Consider the following 24,319-nt stretch of genomic DNA (forward strand, 5'->3'; position numbering starts at 1 on the left):
ATTTAAATCCTCCTTCAGACATACAACATCTGGAAATATGGACATACTGTATGTACATGGTATACGTACACAAAGAGTTGAACAGAACCTGCACACACACACACACACGTGTGCACACACAGGCATGAAATGCTAATATAGTGTGTGATTTGTATATACAAACAGAGTAGATTAATGACTATGTTGTCATATCTTCCTCCATAAAACCTCTCCAGAGTCCGTGAGCTAGACATCTGTTTAAGCTAAAGTCAAGATTTATTTTTCAGCTGGGAGATGCTGCAAATAAATCACACCTTCTTTTCTGCTTTGCTTTGGCAATGCAGACTGCTTTCATCTTGAGCTGATCTAAATATGGACTCCGATCCTGCACTATTCATGCGCATACAGCAGTGTGGGAAATAAGACCGGACCGGCAGACATTTACCGGTAGCATCGGACCGGATGGCCCATTAAAAAATTGTAAAGATATGGGTCTAATCTACTTCTAATTTTCTTCCAAATGGTACACCGGGCGAATACATTATGACGTAACATGGCCTGTGAAACAGGGGCCTCCTTGGGCGTGACTTTAAAAATTCATAACTCGGCCGCTGACGGTCTTAGCCCTGCCAAAATTTGCAGGCACCTCTCTCTCTCCGAGACCTTTTGAACCAGCACAGGCACGGCCTGCTACGACCCTGCTTTGGCCCATTGTTTGCCCCTGAAACCCCCAAGTGAGTGCTACTCGCCAAAAACTTTAATATGAGCCCTTGCTCGAGTCAGCCTTTAAAAATTCATAACTCGGCCACTGAAGGTCCTTACCCCACCAAAATTTACAGCCACATCCCTCTCCCCGAGACCTTTCGAATGAGCCCAGGCTTGGCCCAATTCAATGTCAGGAGTGAGCGTGGACTGCATGGACGTCGTTAGGTCCATTTTAGGGGGGCTTAAGCCCCCCTAAAATGTTCCCAAGCCCCCCTATAATTTTCAGTGTTTTATATATATATAGTGCAGACTTGCACATAACACAAACCAGCAAGAAAACGAGTCAAACAATAATATGTCTACAAGTTCTAGCTACGACACGAATAAAATTATCGTTATGTTTCCCAGGATAGCCAGGTCGGTGGGCATGCGCGGTTCAGGCGGGAGCTGTATGTTATTAGGCCTACTTGCTGTAACGTTACGTTCCTGAGGCCGGCAGAGTTGTTAAGAGAAGAAGAGGACTTAATTCGCAGTGAATGATACAGTGAACAAGAGATTGAAAGTTGATGTCAGTCATTGTTAATTGCTTAATGTTACCTACGTTTATCTAAGGGGAAGAAAATGTGATGTTGTAGGCTACTTGTCCCTTTTAACATTATGGCAGCTAAATTGAACTTTATGGAAAATGTTAGCCAATATTAGCGTGAACAGTTAAGCTTGACAGCTTTCTATATTCTGTCCCATCTATGTATTGGTATGTTCTTCAACTATTGCGAGTGAAAACTAAATGCCATTCGTAGCAATAGTTATGGCGAGAGAAGATTTAATGTGTCTTTTCAATTCACTGGCTAGATGGATATACGACGATTTTTTAAGAGAGTGAGTGAGGAACAGGAGAGTGACCAGGGAGCTGATGCTGAAGAGGTCTGCATGATCAAGGTCAGTAAATGTCAACAGAGAAAACAGGGCCGAGTTCAACCAATGCACCGTTTGGAGATGGTTTAGCTCCGGTTTGATCTAGACCACTAACTGAACGAGGTAGCCTATTTGGCCGCAACGTAGTAGCCCACAACGCTTTCCTCGAGTTAAAGATGACAACGCGTTGCATAAGAATGGAAACTGTAGAAAAACATTTCAAAACATTGTGACCACATTGGCCTTTGCAATAGGCTTCTGAGTTTGTTTTCTTTCGTTTGGTGGGTGTGTCAGAAGTCACCATATCAGCACTGATGTGCAGGCTATCAAAAACCCACCGAATTAAAAAGAAAAAAAGACAACATGCACAGTAGGCTATCCACCTCCAGTTGAATGATATAAGAGTGAAAATAAAGTGATCCCCATATTTATATGCCTTAATCAAGCTTGGATAAAAACAAATGGCAAGCGATGGCCCACTCAGCTGCTCCTGTCTGATCAACGCCTTTAGTGCACGTCTGTTTCTGTTGAATTAACCATCTTGCATGGCATAAACTAGCCCCTTATTTCATATTCAGTTCTCAACAGTGATAAGAATGGATAGTTGACTTTCTGTATTATAAGTTCTTCTACTTAGTTATATACTGTAATTTTGTCTTTAATTGTTGATTTAAAGACATTTCCTCCTCTGTTCTCTAACATATCACTGTTACTTACACTACCGTTCAAAAGTTTGGGGTCACCCAGACAATTTTGTGTTTTCCATGAAAAGTCACACTTTTATTTCCCACCATAAGTTGTAAAATGAATAGAAAATATAGTCAAGACATTTTTCTGGCCATTTTGAGCATTTAATCGACCCCACAAATGTGATGCTCCAGAAACTCAGGCCCTGTCCACACGTCAACGGATTCAGGTGAATCTGATAAAATTGTTTATCGTTTCGGCCTGGCGTCCACACGGCACCGGCGTTTTGGGTGCCCCAAAACGAAATCTTTTGAGAACGGGTTCCAGAGTGGAAAGATCTGGCAACGGCGCCGTTGCGAAGTCGTCTATACGAGTAGAACGGATTTGTTTACGATGACGTCACAACCACATGACTGTCAGTGCTTCACGCCAGGTAGAAGTGTAACGAACTCGATGCGAGTTGTCAACAAATCCTATAAACGCGCTTACAAAATATTTTCACTGTGAATATTTATTGTGTAATGGTGCAAAGTGAGACAGAGAGAGAGTGAGAGACTCTGCCCTTAGGGCAGAGTCAATCCCGCCAGCAAAAATAGGGAAAAAAAGGAGCGATCTCACCTCTTCAGATGTTGGTTTAAGTCCTACAATACATTCCTCAAAAAGGGCGTAGAAGAACAAATTAATCCATCAATGTGTAGCATTCAATTTATTCTGGACCATTAAAGACGCTGCCTTCCATGTAGAATCATACGTCATCCTCGCCGCCATATTGGATGGGGTAGAGCGGAGAATAAAGATGCCTCATTCATGTGCTGCATTTAACTGTACCAACAGGTTTACCGTCCAAACGAGATCACATGGGATTACCTTTCACAGGTGAGACTGGAAAAATACTTTTCATTGTATTTGGTCATTATAACGTAACTTTACGAACAGATTTTCCTGACTCTGTGGCTAATATGAAGTCTCGTGCATAATAGTTTATGCGCATGCGTCCTTACTTCTTCTATTGTCCTGGTGTCTCCGATGGGACCGTCTTACAGCGCCCCTAGAGGTGTGGCATGTGTATTGCATCGTTTTCAGCAAGCGTTGCGTTGCCATATGTACCTGATATTTTACTGATCCGTTGCCCATGTGGACGCAATATTTTAAAAAAAATCTCGTTGCCATTGTCGTGTGGATGTAGCCTCAATCTGCTCAAAGGAAGGTCAGTTTTATAGCTTCTCTAAAGAGCTAACCTGTTTTCAGCTGTGCTAACATGATTGTACAAGGGTTTTCTAATCATCCATTAGCCTTCTGAGGCAATGAGCAAACACATTGTACCATTAGAACACTGGAGTGAGAGTTGCTGGAAATGGGCCTCTATACACCTATGGAGATATTGCACCAAAAACCAGACATTTGCAGCTAGAATAGTCATTTACCACATTAGCAATGTGTAGAGTGTATTTCTGATTAGTTTAAAGTGATCTTCATTGAAAGGAACAGTGCTTTTCTTTCAAAAATAAGGACATTTCAAAGTGACCCCAAACTTTTGAACGGTAGTGTACATTAAAACTCTGTTATGTAAGACTCAGTCAGACATACACATTGAGTTTATAAGAATGTAGCTGCGTACTGTGAAATAGTCTCAAGGATGTTCATCTTTCCTGTGATGTTGTACAACTTGACAACTTATGACAACTTATATTTTGGGCTAAACTAAGTAAGACCAAGTAAGACCTTAGTTTTTTTCTTTGTGTTTTAGCCCATCTCGTAAAGTAGCTCTAGCTAGCACTTAAATAATGAAAGCTGTTTTTGAGATCGGACAGAAATGGTGAGCAAATTTTCTTTCTAAACTTCACTATCAGTTTAAGCTTATTTATTTGTTTGATATCTGCTCTGAAAACTAAGTGTCCCCCAAAGGGTTGAGGTATACTGTATTCTCATTTGGCAGAATAAATGTCTGAGGAACATTCATATTTGTCTGTATTGTCAGATTTCACTAGGATTTTGAACTAAGCTAGTTGTAACTAAACTAACTAAATAAAGCACCACACCATTATGTTGTCTCCCGTTCAGTGCATCAGACTGAAATAAATAGCTTTATTTGGAATGTAACCTAATTAATTTTTACCAAATGCATTGATGGAGATATTTGCAAACATCTTTCTTCATAAACATAGCCCCAGCCTCTAATGAAATGATTTAGACTTATTTTGTTAATATAAAGAAGATATCCTGAAGACTTAGGAGAGAAATAGCAGGGTAGAAAAAGAAAGTGATCCAGATAACAGATTCTGATAAATGTTCTTCAAATAATGAATAATTGACGAAGCCTATGTAGGAGCAATAAAAAAAATTTCGGCACGCGCGCGCATTACTGAACACACTCCTGGGGCTAAGCCCCTCCTATCTCTCAATCCATGGTGGATCGCAGAAAGTTTTAGCACGAGCCCTAGCTCCAGCCGCTCGCGTGTACAGGGATTTAAAAATTCATAACATGGCCACCAAAGGTCCTCACCCTGCCAAAATTTACAGGCATCTCCCTCTCCCTGAGTGGCACATTAAGGCCAAGTTTACATTAGACCGTATCTGTCTCGTTTTCTTCGCGGATGCACTGTCCGTTTACATTAAAACGCCTGGAAACGCCGGGAAACGGGAATCCGCCAGGGTCCACGTATTCAATCCAGATCGTGTCTGATCCGGTGCTGTGTAAACATTGAGAATACGCGGATACGCTGTGCTGAGATCTAGCTGGCGTCGTCATTGGACAACGTCTCTGTGACATCCACCTTCCTGATTCGCTGGCGTTGGTCATGTGACGCGACTGCTGAAAAACGGCGCGGACTTCCGCCTTGTATCACCTTTCATTAAAGAGTATAAAAGTATGAAAATACTGCAAATACTGATGCAAATACTGCCCATTGTGTAGTTATGATGGTCTTTAGGCTTGCCATCCTTCCACTTGCAAGTGGTAAGTGACTTGCGCACAGCGGCTCAGTCCCGAATCACTGCTCGTGCACTCTGTGAGCTGAGCAGGGCCGGAGTGCGCACCCTCCAGAGGGCACTCGCTGTTCAGGGCGGAGTGATTTGGAGCGCAGCCGCTGAGGAGGAAGCGATGAGCCGCACTGACACATTTCAACTTACGTGCCGAATTAGTCATGTGATTAGCGTATCCGTGTATTGGCGTTGCTGTGTGCACGCGAATCGTGTATTGGCGTTGCTGTGTGCACGCTAATCGTTTTTAAAAACGTTAATCTGATGATCCGCTGATACGGTCTAATGTAAACCCCACCTAAATAGGACAATAATAATAAACTCAGTATTCACTGTTATTTTTATTGCACGATGCAGCTGAATTAGTGTTTTAGGGTTGACAGTATCTAATTGATCCAGTCAGCAACTAATGTCTAGTATAATTTGGCGTTTTGAAGATCATAAAAATGTGCCTGGAAATAACTGAGAAGCCATCTCCAGGCATCTAAAGCCCTTCAGCTTCCGGGGCCGTACGGCAGGCCTTGTACCCACAGCTGCATTGTTCCGGGCCTTTGGCCCGTCATTCGGACAGGCTGAAACTTGGATGGACAGACAACATTTCAGACTTGTCTGTCCTCTGACAGTCGGCTTAAAATTCCTTATTTCCCACACGGGTACATGATCAGTATCCTCCTCTTAAAACAAACCCATGTCCACTGTGTGAATTATTTGCCCAGTTAAATCAGGCAGAGGTCTTCATTCATTTGAAAATGAGTAAAGACTAATGTGTTACATGTGAACTGAAGACAACTTAGGATTGATGTTAACTGTAAAAATAAACAAAAATAATAATCTTAAAAAAAAGATGTTTATTAAAATTATTTTATTTTACGTTTATTAAAACAAAAGAACCTGACTAAATACGGTATACACAGCATTAGTGTACAGCTATTTGATCCCTAATATATTTCTTTGCATTTTGCTTTGAAAAACGTAGAGCACTCATGCAATCCTAATAATATATACCAAATTATACCAAAGTGTTTTTGAACATTTGAATCTGAAAAATCACAGTTGTTGATTACTCTTTTTAACTGTAGTTCAAATCACACGTTTTAAGACGTTGTCATTTCTATAGTAATAGAGGCATGTGGTGGATAATGTACATAATCTAAGGCTAATAATAAATTAATTACAACACGTCATCTTATTTAATTAACAAAGAAAATCATACTAGTTTATCTGGTGAAGATTTCTGTAAGGAGACATTTCTGCCACAGGAAAGCTAATTTCAGTCTCTATTTGTGTATGTACTCACATGGTTGCAGTAGAAGTGCTGCCACTCAGCTGTGTTACAGTAGGACTGCAGATCCTGGGCGAAGGTGGTGCTGCCGTTGGTCGGGGGCAGGCTGGGTAGAAGCTGTTGCAGCTTGGTTGGGTCAGCATGCTGGTCCAGGAGAGTGCGCACCACTGGCGCTGTCAGAGACATGCCTTCTGCAGGCCACACATTGGCTCCCAGACGACCCAACAGGAAACACACCTCCTCCCATGAGAGACACAACACAGTCTGCAGCAGACTGCGTAGCTTCACGCATGCCATCTCACACACCTGTGCACACGTACCGTGTAGATGTAGAATAAACATAATTGTAAACATATACAGTCACATAAAGCATTGCCAGGGCTTGACATTAACGGTAGTCCGACTGTCCAGGACAACCAAATGTTTGGTCCGGACAAATTAAATCTGCATCTGCCTGTCCGATGAGACAAGTTGAATATTTGTTGAAAATCACCATTTTTATAGTAATCATTCAAGAGCTACATCAATAAAAGTTCCAACAAAATCAGTTCAATCACCTCAGTGATCCGGCCGTGTTACTGTTTACGAAATTCCGGGGAAGCCAAGTACTGCAGATGCATGTGTAAAAATAACCACATCGTAATGTCTAATTATAGATTATTAGACTTTGAATTCACAAAATCAGAGTAATGGTGATCAAATACCTCAATAAAATTAATATCTGTGGTGAATCTTCATTTCTTTTGATCATTTATTGTATTTTTCTTTTGTATAGTTCATCTTAACAATCACAAATGCCATAAAATATTTTGCGGGAATTTTATCACACCGCTGAACTCACTGTTTTCATTCACAATGTGATTCTGTCACCCTTATCATGTCCAACTTGTTTTCTTTCGGTTTCATTTTGTCAAAATAAAAATGAAAAAGACGACAATCACAACTCTTAAAATTGCAGGTAATGGGTTAAAACAACACATGCCACCATAAAGGGGTGTTTTTGTTTATTGGTACAATTAAAGTTTGAGTTTTACTGAAAATTATAAATCATTAAAGCATAATGATTATCATAACTACACCTGCTTTCTGATAAACTTTGTTAACCACTTTCCTTTCAATGAAATAGTAAATACATAGTAATAAAAAGGTTATGGTCAGGACAAGTGAAAAATCTTGCTGCTTGTCCGACTGGACAAGTGGATTAAAAAGTTAATTTCAAACCCTTATTGCTTGCACTTAAGATACACCATAACCTTCATACCTGTATGTATCCCCCCCAAAAAAAAAAAAAAAAAAAATTATAGCCATAAATTTGGAAGCACACAATAGTAAAGCATGTTGTAGAAATACCCATTTCTATTCACTGGAACTAAGAGGCTCAACCTGCTCCAGCATGACAGTGCCCCTGTGCACAAAGCAAGCGCCATGAAGATATGGTTTGCCAAGGTTGGTGCAGACAAACTCAAGTGGCCAGGACAGAGCCCTAACTTCAACCTTACTGAACACCTTCAGGATGAAATGAAATGCCAGACATCCTCACCTGACCTCACTAATGCTCTTGTGGCTGAATGAGCACAAATCCCAACAGCCACGATCCAAAATCTAGTGGAAAGCCTTCTTAGAAGAGTGGAGGTTATTCTTACAGGAAAGGAGGACTATATCTGGAAAGGAGTGTTCAACAAGCACTCAAGGGTGACAGTAAGATGTCCACAAAAGTCCCTTCCCATGCCAGGACCTGATCTTCCCAGGCAGTCTCCTGTCCCAGTACTAACCAGGCCCTTGAAGTACATTGGGCAGGCCCAATCTCTGCTTCAATAGCCCTTGGCCTCTCTCCTATTACATAACTGGGGTTACAGTGGGGGGGGCCAGCCCTTTGGTAACTATAAGAGTTTGACTCCCTACTTGCATCTGTATTGTGGCATACCTTGCCAGATGGCAGTAGGTACCATTTTGATAATGGTCTTTGGTATGACCCGACCATGAGTAGAACTCGCGACCTCCTGGTCGAGAGGCGGGTTATCCAAAAACTTTTGGTCATATAGTATGTGTTTACTGAGAACCAGAGATGGTTCATCATAAGCATCTTCCAATACATTTTCAGGTCTTTCTGGACGCCTCTTGTGCTGCTCTAGCATGTGACCTACAGTATAAAGAACATGCATGCAAATGAACTCAGGAACATTTCCTATTGAACAACCTATAGTAATATGTTTTCTGTTTGGCTGTGGGATTGAAACTGTGTCTATCACATTGAGTACATATGGAAACAACAATCCTATAAAAGTTCATGGTTCATTTCATTAAGCGCATTCCAGGCATTTTGGGAGCTGCGTGTCATTTCAAACTAGTTGCAGTAATGAGTGCAGAGCTAGAACCAGAGGCGAGGAAGAGAAGGGTATCCAAGGACATCTTTTCATTTTAAATTTATTAAATGAACTTTATAATGATGTGACTTGTCATTTAATACATTCCCAAAATGGTTTCATCAGCCACTGAATGTAAATTAATATTCGTTGAAAACCCTCTTTTCAATCACACCATTAGCTTTTTACCAACGTTAAATAGCACTTGCCCAATCAGTAATTAGTATTAGCCTTGAAAAATAGCAATGAGTGACTCATTACAATGATTTCCATCAAGCATTTTTTCCCTGTTAGAGTTCCCTAAATGCATATGCAATTAGGCAACAACAGTGCTCTGACAACACAATATCCCCTGCTGGCAACTACGCCATAACTCTGGTAAAATGTGACTGAAATGAATGAAATTGCAATATTATATGTTTTACCAACATATAACAAAGAATCCTGTCAAGTTTCGTGAAATTCCTCCAAAAATTGTGAGAGGAGTTGATTTCAGAAGGTGAGTACCCTTCCTGGGATGGACGGACGGACATCGCCACGACATAATCCCCCTTCGGGCCTTTCAGCCAGTGCGGGATAAAAATTGTGAGGGAAGTTGATTTCAGAAAGCAAGCACACCTTGATGAAATTGCCAAAGTACAAGTTTGTTAATAATCAAGGGCATAACTCTGGTAAAATTTGCCCAAATTAAACAAAATTTCAATATGCGTATAACTGTCATATAACAAAGCCTTTTGCCAAGTTTGGTGAAATTCCTCCAGAGATTGTGAGAGGAGTTGATTTCAGAAGAACGTACACCCTCATGAAATTGTCAAAGTACAAGTTATTTAATCAAGGGTCAAAACTCTGGTAAAGTTTTCACAAAGGGCTGTAACTCTGGTTAAATGTGACCGAATTTAACAAAATTACAATAGAATTGTAGAAAAACAAAGAATCCTGCCAAGTTGCGTGAAATTCCTCTAAAAATTGTAAGAGGAGTTGATTTCAGAAGGTGAGTACTCTTCCCGGGACGGACGGACATCGCCACGCCATAATTCCCCTTCAGGCCTTTCGGCCAGCGAGGGATAAAAAGTGACCACCTAGTTGGCTTTTAGGTGTTACAAACTCATCTCATCTCATTATCTCTAGCCGCTTTATCCTGTTCTACAGGGTCGCAGGCAAGCTGGAGCCTATCCCAGCTGACTACGGGCAAAAGGCGGGGTACACCCTGGACAAGTCGCCAGGTCATCACAGGGCTGACACATAGACACAGACAACCATTCACACTCACACCTACGGTCAATTTAGAGTCACCAGTTAACCTAACCTGCATGTCTTTGGACTGTGGGGGAAACCGGAGCACCCGGAGGAAACCCACGTGGACAACATGCAAACTCCACACAGAAAGGCCCTCGCCGGCACCGGGGCTCGAACCCAGGACCTTCTTGCTGTGAGGCGACAGCGCTAACCACTACACCACCGTGCCGCCCATGCTACAAACTGATTAAGCCTATTTAGGCCATTAAAGAGATGAAAAATATGACTATAATAAAAAAATGACCACATTAGTATTAAAGAAAGAGAACAGATTCAATTAACTAATTCCTCAGGACAGATTTGTGAAACAGTTGGTCAGTGAAATGGTGAGAAATAATGGGAATATCATATAAAACCAAACCAATATGGCCATCCACTACTGGAATAAGAGAAAGTGTTTATATTAATGGAAAGCAAATGGAAGACTGCTTAGTTAAAATGCAATACCAGGAAAGAGCTGATGTTAAATGTCAAATCTTGACATAAGGTCATTCTGTACTTATGACTAAATTGGGAAGATATTTAGCTCTCAGAAATTATTTAAAGACGACCATGAGAGTGAAGGCCTGGTAAAAACGGTAGATATTAAAGACATTATAAATTGCATGCACGCATGTGTGTAAGTGTGTGTCCGCATGTTATTTCTATCTCCAGCTGCAGAAAGAAGGCAGACAGCTCTAGAATAAAACAGAGCATCACAATGCTGGCATTAACGTTTGTTTGACATGTACTGCTTTTAGTTCCGTTAATAGCTCTCCACTCCTCCAGCAAAAACAATCTTCTTTCCAAAGGTCAAATGCAAGTAGCTACTTCAGGCTGCTTGAGAAAGTTCACAGTGATTCAGGGCTCGAGTGCGGGAGTGTGTGTTATTGTGTACCTGTGAGTTCTGCTGCTGTATGTATCCAGTAATGATCCACAGGCCAATCTGAGCCATCCGTTTGAGCTCTGTAGCACTGGCTGTTGCAGAAGTAGTGTGCCAAGCTTGCAGCCTGTCGAGCAGATTCACCACTCCTTCAAAGATCTGAAAACACACACACACACACACGCATGCACGCACCACAATGAGCACATCTGCAGAACTCAGGAGAAACACTACTCATTAACAGTTAATGGTCAAGGAAATCTGCACTACAGTGTGCAATAACAGGAAGTTACAGCATTTCTCTTTACAGAGTGACTACACCATGACATTCATAACACACCTTCTGCAAAGCAGTGTGTGTGTGTGCGTGCATGTGTGTATAAGTGTATGATAACAGTGTGCAGTAATAAATATACTGTTTTATTCTATCCACATTCACTGGATATGAGCAATCGCGCACTCTGATTGGCTACTCTACTACTGGGATATCAGCACATGAACCAGCCAAGGATGAAATAAAAACTCATCTCATCTCATTATCTCTAGCCGCTTTATCCTGTTCTACAGGGTCGCAGGCAAGCTGGAGCCTATCCCAGCTGACTACGGGTGAAAGGCGGGGTACACCCTGGACAAGTCGCCAGGTCATCACAGGGCTGACACATAGACACAGACAACCATTCACACTCACATTCACACCTACGGTCAATTTAGAGTCACCAGTTAACCTAACCTGCATGTCTTTGGACTGTGGGGGAAACCGGAGCACCCGGAGGAAACCCATGCGGACACGGGGAGAACATGCAAACTCTGCACAGAAAGGCCCTCACCGGCCACGGGGCTCGAACCTGGACCTTCTTGCTGTGAGGCGACAGCGCTAACCACTACACCACCGTGCCGGCCGAAATAAAAACTCTACTCAAAAATAAAAACCCCAAAATACAAATAAAGCAACAAAATATGGAATAAAAGTATTTGATGGTAAGAACATATATATTTTTTTAATTATCATTTTTCACAAATTGCTCCTGTCATTTCGCTGGTTTGTTTACATTCAAAGCGGAAATGATTTTGTCGGACGTTTTGTATAAAGTTTTTATTTATCGAATTTGCAAAAAATAAAAATGCTCTGTTTCTCAAAATCCAGCGAATGTGGATCGAATAGAACAGTTACTCCACTCAATCTCGTCATATATGGCTTATAGCCAAGTCGGTGCTACTCGCCTCATCGGCTATCAGCTCATATACGACTCGATTTCACAGAATAACTGTGAAATATTTCTGATCAGGTCATTTTATATGAAGTTTCAAAACTGGCAAAAAAAAAAAAACCACAGCTTACATTCTGACAGAGACAAATTATACACTTCTATCATTTATATGAACATTCCTTATAATGTCTAAATATAACAGACAGAAAATCGTGGAATCCTGTACCTTTTCACTCCACAGTGTTTGATTGTCAGTGCCCTCTGCGAACAGGAAATCCTGGAGCAGTCTGAGAAGGCGAAGCAAGGAGGGAATATGAGGCAAAGCCATGCCCTGAGAGTCCCGTAGGTCCGAAAGAGACGACTCCAGCATCATCTCCAAAAGACTGAAACACAAACACAGAATCGATATACAGAACATAATAAAATATAAATGAATCAATATTAATTAAAGCAAAAAAAACCATAGTGTTTGCAGTGTCTGGTTTTAATACCACAGCACTTGTGAATGCTTGATTCCGATTGGTCAGAAGGTGTTGATTCATTTTCTAGAACAGCAGCACAGACAGTAAGCTCCAGCTCTAAGGTTTACATGAATGCCCTTGTTCTAATATGGTATCATTCCTCTAATAACATCTTACATACAGACGTCTATGGCAAATGCACCACGTAAACAGATTGAAAAAGGTTTACGTTTTCTGGATAGAAGAATTTGTGCTTTGTGGTTTCTCAGCAACATGATGAGCTGAATTTTTGTCTTATTAAAGGGGAACTGAAAGCAAATTTTTTATTACCAAAATTCTATTCCTCTCATTTTATTAAATCTAGGAATGCATTTCTGACAGCTATTTTGTCACTGCTATAGCAAGTTCTGAGTGTTTGAAATATGCTCTGTAATATATCAGTCCATATGTCAAAGCAACGGCCGCAAACGAGATTCGCTGAGACCTGTGCGAGACATCGTAGGACGGAAGTAAAACGTACAGCGGAAATCAAAGTCACCAACATCTGCCAACGTTGTCAAAAGACAAGCGCGCCCTCTTTCGAATGCTGACGTAATCAAGCCGGAAGTTTTGTTTGTTTTGATAGCGATCAGGAAAGTTTGAAAAAAGTAGGCAGTAATCGTCATTTAAACTCGTTTTTGTGCAATATTTCATTTGGAAAACAGTTTTCAAAATGGCGGCACTGACACCTGGCTGACACTTCACGTTTTGAAGTCTCGCACAAGTCTTCTGAAGATCGCGCGGATAAGCGACGCCTGCCGTGGACCAAACGAACTAAATTCAACGTGGCTAAAAAACGAATAGGCCGATAAGTATCATATTTAATTGCAGTTAGTTTCCAATACGAGTCACGATATAAGGTTACTAAAACCGAAAACGTAATTGAATCACACGTTAATAAAGAAATAAAGCAAGTTTAAAAATGACTCAGTTCTCCTTTAAATTCACAAGAAAAAAATGATTTATAGCTGCTATGATGTAAGCGATTACAGGAACTAGTGTAAAATTAGAAACATAACGATAATGGAGGGTGGCACGGTGGTGTAGTAGTTAGCGCTGTCGCCTCACAGCAAGAAGGTCCAGGTTCGAGCCCCGTGGCCGGCGAGGGCCTTTCTGTGTGGAGTTTGCATGTTCTCCCCGTGTCTGCGTGGGTTTCCTCCGGGTGCTCCGGTTTCCCCCACAGTCCAAAGACATGCAGGTTAGGTTAACTGGTGACTCTAAATTGACCGTAGGTGTGAATGTGAGTGTGAATGGTTGTCTGTGTCTATGTGTCAGCCCTGTGATGACCTGGCGACTTGTCCAGGGTGTACCCCGCCTTTCGCCCGTAGTCAGCTGGGATAGGCTCCAGCTTGCCTGCGACCCTGTAGAACAGGATAAAGCGGCTACAGATAATGAGATGAGATGAGACGATAATGGAATTACCAGATTGATAAACCCTATAAGCAAGCACATTACTGCACACATTACAAGTGAAAATGAAACAAGCTGAAATAAACTATTGGGTCAAACAGCCAAGATGCTCAATCAAGCATCAAGGATAGTTGGTCAAATAGTTTAGGAGACATGTTTTAAATCAGAAGGGACCAGTCAAGGCCTTCTAGGCTCAAACATATCAGCATTTCAAATGTTATATTTAATTTCTTTCATTCTTTCATAATTTCATTATAATTATTCTCTTCTCATTCAGAAATAAAAGGGTTACTGTCCTGAAAACATTAAAATAGAGTTATCCAATGAGATTTTTTGTTGTTGATGTTTGTTTGTTTGTTTGTTGTCTCTAGGCTGAGAAGGGTTTAGAACTGGCTCACTCATTGATTAGGACTTCATTGCCGGGACAGAAGGCCATGGCAGTATATGTTTATGTAGGAAGTGACAAATGAATTAACCAATCAGATTTTGATTTATAGTGGGAGGGACTAAAAATTGATTGCCTTCAGCCTTCTCAAAGGCCAACGCGAGCTTAACTGCGAGTCGGCGCAGCAGTGAAGTCACCTTCCATCCAGTGTAGCATTCATCGTAGTGTTAGCGAACGCTAATAAAGTGGTCAAGCCAGTGCTATCGAGAGCAAGTAGCACAGGCTAACGACAGAGAAACTAAGATTTCTGTCTCCAGACTCTTCTTCCACGCACACTCGCTACAGTATTTTTCACTCATACTTAAGTATTCATTTCCCGATGTAATTTACTGAGTTACTTTTAAAATCAACATCGACAACTACACACAATGGAACGACCTGGCAGCCTGCCGCTAATCCCTTGCAAAATCCTTTGCCCTGTTGCTTTTTTTTGTGTGCCTGGTTAAGTTTTGGCTGAGCTGAAGTCCCAGTTCTAATAGTAACAGTTCACCACTGTTTTAAACCAAATGATTGTCTGTACTGTATGTACTGTACACACACACACACACACACACACACACACACACACACACACACACACACGCACATGTTGTTGACAGCTTTCATTTAGCTGACTAAAAATAGGACATGGAATTTAAATCATGCAGGTCAATATTATTTATATTAAACAAAACAGTAAAATTTGTCATAAAAGCTCTAACAAGATGAAACATGGAGATTCATTATGTTTGATCTTAAGGCCTTCCTGTTTTTTCCAGCCTTCCAGCTGCAACAGATGATATGTATGACTAGAAGCAGATGTTTCTTATCAGAGATTTAAGATACCCCGTGATTGGTATTGCAAATCTTTTCTGAGGATTTCAGGCATCGAACACAAGGCACACCCCAGTGGTATGCTAGTAGTCTGACAGAGGAGAAATGAATGTGTTTCTCACTTGCGCTTGATATCATCCGGGGGGCGCACAAGCTGCCAGGAAGAGCCCAATTTGGTGAGGGCAGAGAAAACCTGTCCTCTCTCCCTCCACACTGCATCCTCCATGCCTTCTGTGCCAGTCCACAGCACTCGGAACACAATGTTAGTCAGCAAGTTGCACAACTCTTCCTCTGGTGCCTGCTAAAGAGAGAGAGAGAGAGAGAGAGAGAGAGTAAGAAAAAGAACAGAATGGTTGAATGTTTAAGGGCAAGTCAAAGCTCCACTATGTTTACCCAGACCTGTTTCTTTTGTCTGGAAACTGATCCAACAACAAAAATGTTCATTAACGTAACATAATAATGTATATTGAGTGAGTTTGCTAATTAAATGCACAAATACAGACTGTAAAATAACATATATGGCGTGGCTCCATGCCGTTCCATTCTACAGAAATGAAGCCAAAATTCCTCCACCATGTTGTCAAATTTGGACTTTCTGCTGTTATTTGGAGCCCACGTCTGCGCAGTAAAGACATGAGTCAAAGTCAAGTAAGCCCGCCCCCTTCTCCCAGTACCAAGCTCCATCACATCGCCAATACTATCAATCACTTCATTCCCACATCTTCTTATGAAATAGCAGATTATACAACATTTAGTTCCTGTCCACTAATTTGACTGATCGAGTGGTGTTCTAAGAGTGCTAATATTTCACAGTGACAACACTGGGACGTTTCACTGTGTGTATCACTCCATTTGTCATGTAAAACTCCACTTCCTACTTCGAAAAGGTAACTACAGTAGTGTTAGCGACATCATCAGCAGACATGACAAATGATTTTCAGGAATATAACTTTTAACTTGGGCGGCACGGTGGTGTAGTGGTTAGCGCTGTCGCCTCACAGCAAGAAGGTCCGGGTTCGAGCCCCGTGGCCGGCGAGGGCCTTTCTGTGTGGAGTTTGCATGTTCTCCCCGTGTCCGCGTGGGTTTCCTCCGGGTGCTCCGGTTTCCCCCACAGTCCAAAGACATGCAGGTTAGGTTAACTGGTGACTCTAAATTGACCGTAGGTGTGAGTGTGAATGGTTGTCTGTGTCTATGTGTCAGCCCTGTGATGACCTGGCGACTTGTCCAGGGTGTACCCCGCCTTTCGCCCGTAGTCAGCTGGGATAGACTCCAGCTTGCCTGCGACCCTGTAGAACAGGATAAAGCGGCTAGAGATAATGAGATGAGATAACTTTTAACTTAAAGCTGTACTGCCGTTCAGATTTTTCAAGTGAAGGTCATAAGAAGAATTTTCCCCGACACCCAATTATTTTTGTTTAGTGGACCGAAAGCTACTGAATTCGAATCACAGACTTCCAATTTTATTAGTTTTTTTTAATTCAACAATTAATGAATTTAGAGCCACGTGGTCCTAAATTCTCCGCTATTTTTTCCTGATTCACCATGACCCAATTCAAGATACTATATGTCGTGCATCACGCGGTGGGCTTTCCCCGTTCGTGCAAGGCATTGTGGGATACAAATTTGAAACAGGAGAGAAAAATGGAGGATGTGAATGAAACATGAAAAACTGACTACAGTAACAGAAAGTGAGAAGAAAAGATGTTATGTTGCGAAGGAAAGGAAACGCAGGACCAAACTAATAAATATCGGCGGTCAGCAAGGACCTCGGTGTGATCAGCTGTATGTTTAGCGACGGAATGATGGAACTGTCAGTGCACGGTCAAAGGTAAACCTGTAGATGGCAGCAATGCAACACTGTGGATGCCAGCTGCCATAAAACCCAAAAGAAGAAGGTAAACCTGCGCATGCGCACACAGACTTCCTCTGTCTACTTGACTGCGCGAAGCAAGCGATTTCATGCACGTCATTTGCTCAGGAATCCCCTCAAATTAAATAACTTCCCAGCCACAGAATGACCTGGTTTTTTTTTAAAAAGATATTACAGAAATAAACATGCATCACAATGACCAAATTTCAGAGGGAACTAAATTTCACTGATTTTATGAACTCGAAAGGCCGTAATAGCTTTAAACTATGAAAGCTTGTCGGATGAAGAGGAAAAGAAAGACAAGATGCTAATTTTATCGGAAGCACCTTAAATGGGAATATACAAATCAATGTGAGCTAGCCGACGTGCTTTAAAGCGAGTGTGGCGTCTTTGGAACATGTTTCTGTTTGTGGAGCAAAAATAAACGCAACACGGCCATATTGTGTCCAAAATGTCACTTACTTGATATTAATTTCTTGTTTATAGATCTGTTGTATAAAGTTTGTGCTGAATATCAGCACAGATGTCATTAGCGACGGCCATGCTAATTTTCAAGCACAACAGGACTCCCTGTCATTATCTCATCTCATTATCTCTAGCCGCTTTATCCTGTTCTACAGGGTCGCAGGCAAGCTGGAGCCTATCCCAGCTGACTACGGGCGAAAGGCGGGGTACACCCTGGACAAGTCGCCAGGTCATCACAGGGCTGACACATAGACACAGACAACCATTCACACTCACATTCACACCTACGGTCAATTTAGAGTCACCAGTTAACCTAACCTGCATGTCTTTGGACTGTGGGGGAAACCGGAGCACCCGGAGGAAACCCACGCGGACACGGGGAGAACATGCAAACTCCGCACAGAAAGGCCCTCGCCGGCCACGGGGCTCGAACCTGGACCTTCTTGCTGTGAGGCGACAGCGCTAACCACTACACCACCATGCCGCCCGCACTCCCTGTCATGTCATATTGATTAAATATCATTGTAAAAACTGATTTCTGGGGGAAAATTAAAAATGTGCAGATATCTGCAGAGGAAAAACTGTTCAAATTGGACATTGTAGTTGGAAAGGCAGATTAGATGAGAAGAGTGCCATGGAAAATAGGCTGTTTGGTCATTGAAAGACATGAGGATGAGTGGTGCTATACATTATACTGCAGCCAGCACATCATTACTTCTAACAAAGTTGATAATACAGCACATGATGGTTGTGTGCATGACAAAACATCAGCATGTAGCTGGTGAACGTTTAAGCTATGAGATATTATTCTATCCACATTCACTGGATATGAGCAATCACACGCTCTGATTGGCTGCTCTACTACTAGGATATCAGCTCATGTACCGTAAGTAGAGAAAAACAAAGTGGCAGAGCACATCAAGTCAGATATATCACTTTGTTATCAAGTATTCAAAAGAAACAGAAATAGCTAAAAGAATTGATTCTACCCACATTCACTGGATATGAGCAATCGCACGCTCTGATTGGTTACTCTACTACTAGGCTACCAGCTCATATACTGTGAGTAGAGAAAAACAAAATGGCGAAGCGTGTTGCTGAACTAACAGAGGACGAAATAAAAACTCTGCTCGAAAACAAAACCCCAAAAAATACAAAAAAACCCCAACACAATATGGAATAAAAGTATTTGATGGTAAGAACCAGGGGCGATTTCTCAGAGACAACAAGGGAAGCCAAGCTTCCCCTAAAATTCTCTCCCCAAACTGCGGCGTCTACGACGTTGAATTCTCATTAAAACAATAACTTGCATAACATAATATATGCCCAAGATTGTATTTATGTTCATAACTATCCTGTAACTTATTTGAGTGATGTCTGACGAACTTGCAGTTCGCTACGAGAATCACCTTTGCTGCCAGGCTGTAACCTTTCTTATTTCAATGGGCTCTATGGACCGGCAGCAGTGTTGCCAGATTGGGAGGTTTTAAGTGCATTTTGGTGGGTTTTGAATATATTTTGGGATGGAAAACGTCAGCAGTATCTGGCAACACTGACTGGCAGCCGGGTATCCGTTGCAGTCTATGAGACGGCTCTGAACAGCCAATTTCGGCTAGTTGTTATTGGTTAAAATCAACAAAATCGTCACTTCCAGGGAAGCCGGGCTTCTCTGGGACTAAACGAGACAGTGGGAGGGACAAGAAGCCGGGCTGATAAAGGATTATTGGAGGTAGTGTTTGAAAGACATGAGGAGGGCGGTACTTCGGCGAGGAACACGGAAGTATGATCAGTCAGTCCCTAGCGGATGTCGAGAAAGTGTAGTCGTGTGCCAAAGTGCTGTCCGAATTTCTTTTCATATAAACGTTTCTTCTCATTGATGTCTCTGTACATTACTCTGTAAATAAATGTAAATATTACTCGTTGTGCTCCGTTAACTTTCATCCATTCTATCAGTTTGATCATTCGTGAATTCACTCATTTATTTCATTTGTAGCTCAATCTGGTTGTAGGCTAGCTTGAGCCTTATTGGGATCTGCAGTGCTAGCTGCTAACAGAAATTGGTAAAGTCTCTGGAAAGCACAACCAGCTGGTATGACAGGGTCACAGACCATTTTCTGGAAAAGGAGCGGAGGGCAGAATTTGTGTATAAATAGTGTTCATGTTCATGAATCTGAAGTGTGTATATTGTTCAGTAATGTTAAGAGAATGGTGGGCTCTGTGTTATAGGTTATACCTGGGTATAATATTCAAGGTTCTGTGTGTTGCATAGCCTACCTGGTTATGAATTTCCAGACTGTGTTGCAGAAGATGTTCAAGGATGTGTTGCACAGCTGGGTGTTGTGTTAAAGACTCTGTGTTGCATATCAGGGTATGATGTTCAAGGCTCTTCGTTGAATAGCCAGTGATTTTTGGATGTTTGATATTTTTGATTAAGGATATGAGGCACTAGCCTGGCAAGCCAGACTATAACATGAAATGTACAAGCAAAAATACTTTCTGCCACTAGGTAGGGTTGTCTAGTTCACTATGCTAATGGGGCACACCTTTCTATGCTTTGATATCCGGCCTACAGGTTTTACGATGAATGCGTAAAATGGGCTTCCCCTGTTTTAAAAACCAGCAGCCGCCACTGGTAAGAACGTATCTTTTTCCCCCAAGAATTATTATTATAGCATTTTTCACAAATTGCTACTGTCATTTCAGCGGTTTGTTTATATTCTAAGCAGAAATTATTTTGTTGGACGTTTTGTATAAAGTTTTTATTTATCGAATTTGCAAAAAATAAAAGTGCTCTGTTTCTCAAAATCCAGTGAATGTAGATAAAACAGTTATTCCACTCAATCTCGTCGTACATGGCTTATAGCGCCTCGTCTGCTATCAGCTAACGTACGACTTGATTTCGTGGAATAACTGTTAATTATTCAAGTCTGACTAGCATGGACCAATAATATGGCCTTTCTTTGGACCACGAGGTGTATTCTGATAACAGAAGACTTATAAGATGGTTAAAATCACTCTATCATAAGCCACATTGGCTCAGGTGATGTGTGTAGTGCAGCGGGAGGTGGGATTTGGAAGCATGTGCTATAGTTACAGCATTGTCGTGTGTTGCACCACTGTGAAGTGTGTTATGTTCAAATACATCTCCAAATGAAATCAAATGAGAATTTCTGTTTTTGAAAAGTCAATAAACAGTCTTTTTTCTTGCTCTGGTTGTTGAAATTATTTGTCTGTCAGGCAACTAAGATTTAAAAAAAAACTAATAATAATAAAAACCTAACAAAATCTGTTGTACTAGAGGCCTTTGTCCAGCCGTGAGAAAACAACAGATTCAACTCAACAATGCTATAACCTCAACACCTAATCTATATCATAAGGAGTCAGTCACAGGAGTTTTGCTACAGGCGGCAGTACCTGTGGGTTGGAGTTGTTGGAGATGCTGTCGGCAGTTGGAGGCTCAGTGCAGTAGCTGGCGTCATCCAGTACATTCGACAAACTGGAGCTCTTGCGTGCTCTGAGGCCAGGAAAGGTCTTATTATGTTCTAGAGAAGATGGTGTATCTGGAGTCTCAGGCGATGTACCAAATGGTGAGGTCGGCTGATAGAGACCCTCATCATCTTCATCCAACAGCTGTGGCATAGATGGCGTATCCACTGTGTTGGACAGGGATGACGATCGGCTGCTCTGTTCCACCGAGTCGAAAGACTTGAAGTTCATCGAGTCACTGAAGCGCTTCAGCTGACCTCCTGCAGGCGGAGACTGAGACAATTCGATAAAACTATCTGCAATATCCCGAGGTGGTTCTTCGTCTCCATCATCCTCGTCCTCCTCTGCTTCCTCACGCTGGGAGCTGTAGGGGATGAAGACATCAGAGCGAGGGCCGTCAATCATGCTGTCATCCCTTTGGAGGAGGGGCCTGGAAGGAATATGCTCCAGTGAGGGGTGAGGGCTGGATATGCTGGTAGTACGAGACTCATAGGACTCTTTGACATAGAGTTTAGTGAGAATGTCTTGCCAGCCAGGTTGCCGGGCCAGCTGCTTAATGTAGTCCTCGTTGGAGTAGATCAGGTAGAAAAGCTGCAGGCGGATTCAGATGGTCAGAGAAACATCAGGTCATATTGTCATCATCAATGTATCCAAGCCTACACTATATTTGTACATCATCACTTTTAAACGAATACTCCAGCACCTTATAACCAAATCTCTATTTAATGCATTTGTGTATTTATGATTACCATGGACATGAATTCTGATGCTTTGCTCAATTTCTCCGTACTGGAAAAAGACCGGAAAGCATGTTTGAAACTGAGGCATGAGGGCCCCTGATGGGTAGTAATGTAAATAAACATTCATGCAAAATACATATTTCAGTTATCTTGTTTCTGTAGTTTATAATTTTAAAGATGGGACTACTTTGTCTGAGGGAAGGGTTTGTACTTATGTCTTCGCAATGGAGTCAATGTACAGTATCTTGCAAAAGTACAATGACCCTAAACATACTGCTAAAGGGTATCCAGTAATTTACAAAAAGTCTTTTAGCACAAAGTCTCATCTCATTATCTCTAGCCGCTTTATCCTGTTCTACAGGGTCACAGGCAAGCTGGAGCCTATCCCAGCTGACTACGGGCGAAAGGCGGGGTACACCCTGGACAAGTCGCCAGGTCATCACAGGGCTGACACATAGACACAGACAACCATTCACACTCACATTCACACCTACGGTCAATTTAGAGTCACCAGTTAACCTAACCTGCATGTCTTTGGACTGTGGGGGAAACCGGAGCACCCGGAGGAAACCCACGCGGACACGGGGAGAACATGCAAACTCCGCACAGAAAGGCCCTTGCCGGCCACGGGGCTCGAACCCGGACCTTCTTGCTGTGAGGCGACAGCGCTAACCACTACACCACCATGCCGCCCTAGAATCAAAACTATGAAACATTTTATTTTTAACACTTCTTTGTTTACCACATAATTCCTTTTACGTTCCATGTGTTATTTCTTAGTTTTGATGTCTTCACTGTTGTTCTACAATGTAGAAAATAGTCAAATTACAGAAAAACCTATGAATGAGTCAGGCTTGTATTACTCGAGTCCGACTTGTGAGTTGACTTGGACTTGAGCACTGATGACTCGGACACGGACTTGTGCATTAACAGCATTCGGACTCGTAAATTGGAGGCAAGGACTCTGATTTTTTCTTTACTTTTTTTAACATGCCATAATAATTTGGCACAAGATATTTATATCTACATTAATTTTTGTACTAATTTCGTGCAAGTGTGTCACACCTGCGTGCCTTGGCATGTGCATCAGATAGACTCTCAGGCGCACTCCGGACAGCGCACGCGTCAAGCGGTCTCTTGTGCGCCGTAAACGACTTTCACTTGCACAGGATTAAGGCGCAATCAGCGCGCCTATATAAAAACTGTGAAAACACACTTACTTTGCGAAGTATTGAATTGCGTTGCTGATACATTACCGAGCCTTATTTCCTTGATTGGTTTCCCGATCCCTGATTTCCTGTTTCTCGTCTTTGATTCTGCCGAGTCTATGATAGTCTGTTTGTGCCTCGCTCGATCTATTGCCGGTTTCACTGTTTTACGATTTTGCCGGCCGTTCTGGATTGTATTCTTCACTTGTATTAATAAACACACCTTCTGCACTTACAGCCGTCTCCCAACCATCTCTGACAGAATACTTCACACTCCCTGGTGAAGAGAATGCACATTCACCTGTTCATACGTCATGTTCAGGAATAAACTAATGTTAATGGCACTAAAACAGCCACCGTCAAATGGTGCGGATAGAGTGTTGGACTCAGACTCGACTCAGATTAATAGTGGACTCGACTCGAAATTTTTTTTAATGACTTGGACTTGATTTGGACTTGAACACTGGGGACTCGAGACTGGACTCGGACTCGAGGTTTAGTGACTCGACTACAACACTGGAATGAGTAGGTGTGTCCAAACCTTTGACTGGTACTATATAGTGAAATAGTGGGCTTTAAAACGACAAGAAGAGGCTCGTACGACTGTGTTTGTTTTACAGGTGCTCACACAAAATTAGGTTTGTCAGAAACTGTGATCTATTCATAAAAGAATGAAAATTAATTTCTCATAATAGTGCACATGGTGACTACAGACTCAGTATATCAATGAAATGATGGCACATTTATAAGCAGCCCTATTAGTAAATGTTACACTGGAATGATACGATGCAAATGTCCTTGTCGTGAAGAAAGCTGCTCTTTAAGCCTTTCAGCTTACAACTCATTTTATTCAGTTATTCATCTTATTCTTATTATTAAAGCGTACTATTCAATAACGACTGTGAATTATTCAGTACTTCAGTGACACTAATAGAAAGGCTGTGTCATTATGGGAGTGAGAAATGTACAACCCCGATTCCAAAAAAGTTGGGACAAAATACAAATTGTAAATAAAAATGGAATGCAATAATTTACAAATCTCAAAAACTGATATTATATTCACAATAGAACATCGACAACATATCAAATGTCGAAAGTGAGACATT

General features: G+C 41.7%; 1 protein-coding gene across 5 annotated transcripts in view; it reads right to left on the minus strand.

Annotated features, from left to right (window-relative positions):
* nbeal2 (neurobeachin-like 2) overlaps positions 1-24,319 on the minus strand; it is a 175,310-nt gene that overhangs the window by 46,257 nt on the left and 104,734 nt on the right. For all 5 annotated transcript variants that reach the window (XM_060921757.1, XM_060921755.1, XM_060921756.1 and 2 more), the window contains 5 exons: positions 21,194-21,856; positions 15,567-15,745; positions 12,503-12,659; positions 11,084-11,227; positions 6,563-6,853 (listed from right to left, as the gene is read on the minus strand). In XM_060921757.1, coding sequence (XP_060777740.1) covers positions 6,563-6,853; positions 11,084-11,227; positions 12,503-12,659; positions 15,567-15,745; positions 21,194-21,856 — 1,434 coding nt within the window. The remainder of the gene's footprint in view (positions 1-6,562; positions 6,854-11,083; positions 11,228-12,502; positions 12,660-15,566; positions 15,746-21,193; positions 21,857-24,319) is intronic.

This window comes from Neoarius graeffei, chromosome 5 (genome assembly GCF_027579695.1).
Source record: "Neoarius graeffei isolate fNeoGra1 chromosome 5, fNeoGra1.pri, whole genome shotgun sequence".
Classification (NCBI taxonomy): domain Eukaryota; kingdom Metazoa; phylum Chordata; class Actinopteri; order Siluriformes; family Ariidae; genus Neoarius; species Neoarius graeffei.